The sequence below is a fragment of the Amblyomma maculatum genome, chromosome 1 (genome assembly GCF_055883805.1).
Source record: "Amblyomma maculatum isolate TAMU_Amacu chromosome 1, ASM5588380v1, whole genome shotgun sequence".
Taxonomy (NCBI): Eukaryota; Metazoa; Arthropoda; class Arachnida; order Ixodida; family Ixodidae; genus Amblyomma; species Amblyomma maculatum.
In genome coordinates, this window is record NC_139344.1 from 383,685,080 (window position 1) to 383,691,161 (window position 6,082).

Genomic DNA, 6,082 nt, shown 5'->3' on the forward strand with positions numbered 1-6,082 from the left:
ATGTATGTTATGTACGTAAACACCTGTATATATTTTGTCACAGGCAAACAGAATTGTGTACACGGCTCCGGTTCAGTATGTCACAAATTTAGTTTGGTGCTTTTGTGTCCACTAAAATCTATTTGCAGTCTAGCGGGTGTCCCTTGTGTTGGTTTGGTTGGTTTGAAAGGTTTAACGTCCCAAAGCGACTCAGGCTATGAGAGGCGCCGTAGTGGAGGACTCCGGAAATTTCGACCCCCTGGGGTTTTTTAACGTGCACTAACGTCGCACAGCACACGGGTGTCTTGCTTTTCGCCTCCATCGAAAAGCGGCCGCCGAGGCCGGGACTCGATCCCGCATCCTTGCGGGAACAGTAGTCGAGCGCCCTAACCACTGCGCCACCCCGGCGGGGTGTCCCTTGTGTATCGTGTTCTTTGTGCCCGTATGTTTTTCACTGCAAAACTCGCCCTTAACATGGTTTCCGTACTTGAGAGCCTTATAATCATCGACTTTTTTTTTATATATATAAATCCGTATGTATAAATCAGGTATCGAAATGTAGTAAGGCGCATTCGAATTATATTTCGCTCTAACACAATTCGCAGAGTTTTAGCTAGAAACCCTAGTGCAACAAATTACTAGAATCATTCACATGGCTGAACGAACGGAATACACTCATTTGCGACAAGAGGTATTTGCTAAGGATTATCGGATTCCTATCTCTACATTCTTTCAGTTCGTCCCATTGGGTGAAATATACTAGCCTTCACATTCGACATTTGAAGCTCTAAGGCATTGCATAGTTGGTATGGCCTCTAAAAACGGGTGCCCACCAATATTCAATGTCATCAGCAACATACTGCACGCCAAAGGAAAAGGGCACACATGCATTTACACGAGGAAGGATTTTAAGACGAAAGCCTTTAATGGCTTATACTCGCGAAGTGTGACGAGAAGTGTCACTCTTCGCGAGATTCCGTGGGATACCGCGAGATTGGGTCGTCATCACCTAGTGACGTCATTAGCCAGTCTATCGCGAGAAAGATATTTAAAAACAAATAAATAAATCCTGCCTCCACCGGGAATTCGATACCCAACCAAACGCTTAACCAACTGCTCCACGCTCGGGACTTGTTTTTCTTTTTTTCCTTTATTACATGGAAGTACTCCAAGACCGATTTAACCAGGTCGCATCCCGCAACCTGTCATATACAGTCGCACCAGCATCGAGTTCTCACTTCGTGAAACGCGCATCATAATCCTCCTTGTTTGCCGTGAGGATGATATTAGCAACGACACTGATGCTGCAATTAGTTATAATGCCAATGATGACTTTAGCAATGATAACGACGGTGCATTTAGTTGATAATGATAATGAGAGTAAACGTGTTGTTCCACAGTACTCTCGTTTTTTTTTTTTTCTTTTTTCCTTTTTTTTTTTTCCTGAGGCTAGTGGGAAGGTGGCGTTCATTATGAGAGTAAATGCGGACAATTCGTCTAGTGCTATGCGTTTGAGGAGTTTTGTCTCGCCATGCATTCAAGCTTTGTCTTTGAAAATTTAGCAGAGCTGACTAGAACGCCCCCTTGAATCTTTATCATACAAATTTCAACAACTCAGATGTATCAGGGTGAGAGCAAAAGCTTTACGTCGTCTTTGCGAGAAGTGAACAATGGAAAGAAGCAAAACAAATGAACACAAACAAGGCATATACTGGTTTACGGTAACAGTTTATTATTCCTTGCCAGGCCTGCCTCGTTGGCGGAATGCAGACAGTATAACTTTCACCAACATATAAGCGACATATATATATGGCATGTATACAGGATATATCACATAAAGAAACGCACTCAAGCGTTTAGTTTTTTGTATCACCTGCCTTCTCGGCTCCTGCTCATAATATGGGAATAAATTAATTGCCGAAGCAACACTGTGCACTTTGTCATTGCACGTTCATGTCAAACACACCGCTTTCATTTTGTACATAAACGAGAAGAAGCACACGGGGAAGGAAGGAAGGGGTCCCGAGCTTCTCTCACTTTACAAGCATCACACACATCACAGGCAATAGAGGAAAAAAATGCAGCGAGAATAACACGACAAGGAAGCTGGAGAAAACAGGCAGACATCACACGTAAGAAGCCTTTGATACAGTGACATTGCACTTTTAAGACGAACTAATTTTTGATTAAAAACACTAAATGCACTTCAGAAACGATGGCATACACTGAACAACTACAAAAAAAAATGAAAACAAAATGTGAAAACTGACTTTTTCGACTGTTATTATTTTTCAGTTGTGATAATCTGCAAGCTTTTGTGCTCTGTTTGTCTATTCGCTCTTGCAAATTAATCTTTAAGGAAAGCTACATCTAATACGAGATTGAGACTATATTGATTGCGCTGTTTTTTTATTATTATTATTGACATTCGTTTCCAATCATGGTAGTCTACGGGCTTTTACCTCAACCTATATTCGACCCTCCTGGACTTCCATCCCATACATAGAGTCAGACATGCTGACCCATGAAACTCAATCTGAAGTTTTAATGCGGAACCGAGGTGACCAGGTGACCGGTAATAGCCTTTCGGAAAAATCGAGCGGGAACTACGTTTAACAACGCCACATGGTTTCGTGTGAAAGGACGCATGCTATGTAATCTATTACACTTAATTGTCGCATTAGAAGAGTGTGGTTAACTTCATCAGTGCATGTCAACAGGACACGCATTGCAACAAGCTGCTTTCGCACTGTTCCACCCTTTGTGAGATCACTGTGGTCAGTTTGCCAAGCCATTTTCATGTTGAGCAATCTTTTCGGCGCATCAAGGTAAAACATAAAAAAAAAAAAAAGAGAACAGGACAGCGGCGAGCTTACAACTTTGGCTAGTTACATAGCCTAAGAACAGAAGGAAACAGATATGCAATGGCTGATTCAGAACACTTCTTACGCAACACCGCTGGGCCGACGCACGAACATATGGTCAGTCGTGGTATAGTTAACGCTACGATGACCCAATCACAACAGTCAATAACGCAGCGCTCCTACATTAAAGGCGCCTCACTAACCTCGTCTACGCACAGGTAACCGTATGAGAGACTAACAATATACACCACTGCAACCGCGTCTCAGGGAGCGTTGCCACCGGGCTGCTCCAGAGGCAAAGCCCGTACACACACCGGCAGCTTGCCATCAGGGGACGACGAGTTCGCTTTTGGCAACAGAAAAGTCTTTCCGCGGCTCCGGCAGACTCCCGGAGATTTCAGAGTTCCAAAGCCACCTTCGATCGCAGTGGTTACAACAGCATCATCGCCATCGGCAGCAGTAGCAACACCGGCGCGTCTTTCTTCGGCGCTTTTGCCGGAAGAGAAGCCGGCTGGCGCGGAAGATCCCGGAGCGCTCTGCGAAGCGGGCGCGTGTCAGGTCTCCTCTTCGGGCTGAGGCCTTGGGATGAAAGGCGGCAGTGGGCCCAGGAAGGGCGCGTGCGGTTTGACCGTCGACCGGGGCCTGTGCTGCGGCAACTCGGTCTTTGTGTGGATCACGTGGTAGCCCGTCTCGTCAGCGATGTACTCGATGACGCGCAGGTAGCCGTTTGCGTCCGTAAATCCGTACCGACCTCGAACGGTGCCGTCCGAAGTGCGCTCCTCCTGTCTAAAGTTCTGCTGCTGCGCACCTTCACCCGTGTCGTAGCCGAACTTGTAGGAACCTTTCCCAGCGTGGTCCTGCACGAGATACTGGGTGCGCTTGCCTGCGGGGATCGATGGTGTGTCGGCGCCGGTGGCCGCATGGCAGGCCCCAGCCGTCAGCAGCACAATGAGAGACACCTGCACGTAGTGCGGACAACGAGAAAGACATGTGAGACTTGGGTGCGACAGCACTAGCTGATTTATGTGCTATTATAGCTGCTATTGAATTTCAGGGGTGGTAACAGGGCAGCTAGATGCGTACAAATTCACTATATCATAAGGCGCTCTTTCAGACACTGTACGACAGCACTGCTTTTGTTCGCTATTACAGGATACGGTTATGGACCCGTACACCGTGTAATCGTAGAAAAAAAATTTATATCGGCTTATAGGCACGTAAAGCAGTCAGCTATATGCGTGTATACAACGAGAAATTTCTGTTTACGGTTACCATGACGCGTTGACTATACCGCTCATTACTTGAACTCGTCAGCTGATGAGGTTATGCTCAACAGTAGCCAGCTGCAGAGAGCTACAGCTACGCTCAGTGCAGGAAATGAAAGTCAAGATCGGTAGTCTTCAAAGACAAAACAACCGATATATGTTAACCACTGGAACGTAAAGGAAGTTATAGCAAGGGTGCGAATTTGCAACACATGTATGACGACAAGCCAAGATATGTGTGCCATTATGTTGGATGTCTGAAGCAATCGGCTCTTCTTCGATAGCCTATCGCACTAAGGCCCATAAGGCTTATATTCCGAAGGTGAAAGAGGTTCCGCAACAGCGATGACAGAATTCGCAATAGTTTCGGCGAGCCCGCGCGCAACCTTTCCTCTTGGTGTTACTTCCGCAACTGCGCACTGACACTTTCCGCGCGAAAGCCGTGCGCGTCGGCTGTCAAGCAGAGGCTGTCAGAACGAAAGGGTTGCCAGGCGACCACAGTTGTGCAAATGCGCTGCGTTGCAAAATACCTCTGACGTAATGCATATGGCCTGTTCAAGAGCTTCCCAGTCATCGTAAGTTTTGATTGGGGCAGGTGCAAATGTTGTTGAGTCTGTATTATTGACATTAAAGGTTTGGTTTGGTTGGTTTGTAGGGTTTAACGTCCCAAAGCAACTCAGCTGGCTATGAGAGACGCCGTAGTGGAGGACTCCCGAAATTTCGACCACCCGGGGTTCTTTAACGTGCACTGCCATCGCACAGCCCAAGGGCGCCTTGCTTTTCACCTCCATCGAAAAGCGGCCGCCGAGTCCGGGATTCGATCCCGCGTCCTTGGGAACAGTAGTCGAGCGCCGTAACCACTACGCCGTAACTAGCGTCCCCGGCGGGTGGCGCAGTGGTTGACATTAAAGGGGGAACTAAGAAAGAAAGGAAGTAACTGCAGCAAGAAATTTGAAATATTACTGCCACCTTCCCGTACCAACCGACGGTGTTTTCAGTCGGTTGTATTCCTATTGAAAGATTTTAGACAATGCAGTTCTGCGTGCCTTGCTAGTTAAAAGAAAAAGCAAAGTAAGAATAGTTTGCCGCCATATCGTTTTCTCTTTGCCAATAATATTAAGTACTCCTGGTTTTCTTTTTTCTTTATTTTATAGAGCAAATGCTTATTTTACAAGACACCTAGGACGTCCTTTCGTTTCTGCTCTATCTAGGCGACAACCTCGCAAAACGTGCCTCAATTTCTTGCTATTTCTGATGACTTGAAATTTCTGCACTTCTAGCAACCTGACAATTGCACTACGTGTGTCAAGTTCCACGATTTCGTTAGTAAGCATCTTGCGCACGTGACTCACGGGTACCTCGAGTCGAACTAGCGTCCTAGACTCTTCTGAGTCGTTTAACGCTTAGCAACTCATAGCACCATATAGAGCCATTAAACTGCGTGCAATCATATTTGTTAACAAGGCGAACAGTTTCGCATTATTATAATTTAGGCAATAATTTCGAAGTTCTTGAAAAGCGCTTATTATTCGTATACCCCTAAGAAAAATTCTGTGCTTTTGCCACGAGATGCAAACAAGAAAACGAGGAGGCGAGTTTCATTTCCGAACTAATTAGCAGCGAAGGCTACTTCCGCATCTCTCGCGTTCCATAAAGAGAAAGACTCTCTCCGGTTGCATAAATACGAGTAACCTAAAAACCTAAACTGACCTTGATTAGGCAGAGCAATGTCAGAATCGTTGTGGAGGTCGGAAGCCCCATCTTGCGCAAACTGATGCGAGTCCTCCTCAACGAGACACACAGGCGGAAAGCACTGGTCGACAGCACAACACTACAGTGTGGTTGAAGTTCGGTTCTCGTGGCGTAAACTGACGAGCAGACCCAAAGTCAAGAACAGTGCAGCCGCAACTCCTCCTTTTCTCTGGACGTCCACGTCCAGCGCGGCTACTCCCTTTTATAAGCCCTCCCCCGCCA

General features: G+C 46.4%; 1 protein-coding gene across 1 annotated transcript; it reads right to left on the minus strand.

Moving 5' to 3' along the window:
- Positions 1–3,397: 3,397 nt before the first annotated feature.
- Positions 3,398–5,869, minus strand: LOC146208400 (larval cuticle protein 16/17-like). The gene is made up of 2 exons (XM_084578482.1): positions 5,819–5,869; positions 3,398–3,802 (listed from the first exon to the last, which is right to left on the minus strand). The coding sequence occupies exons 1-2, from the start codon at positions 5,867–5,869 to the stop codon at positions 3,398–3,400; spliced, it is 456 nt and encodes a 151-aa protein (XP_084434608.1).
- Between the last annotated feature and the right edge of the window lie 213 nt (positions 5,870–6,082).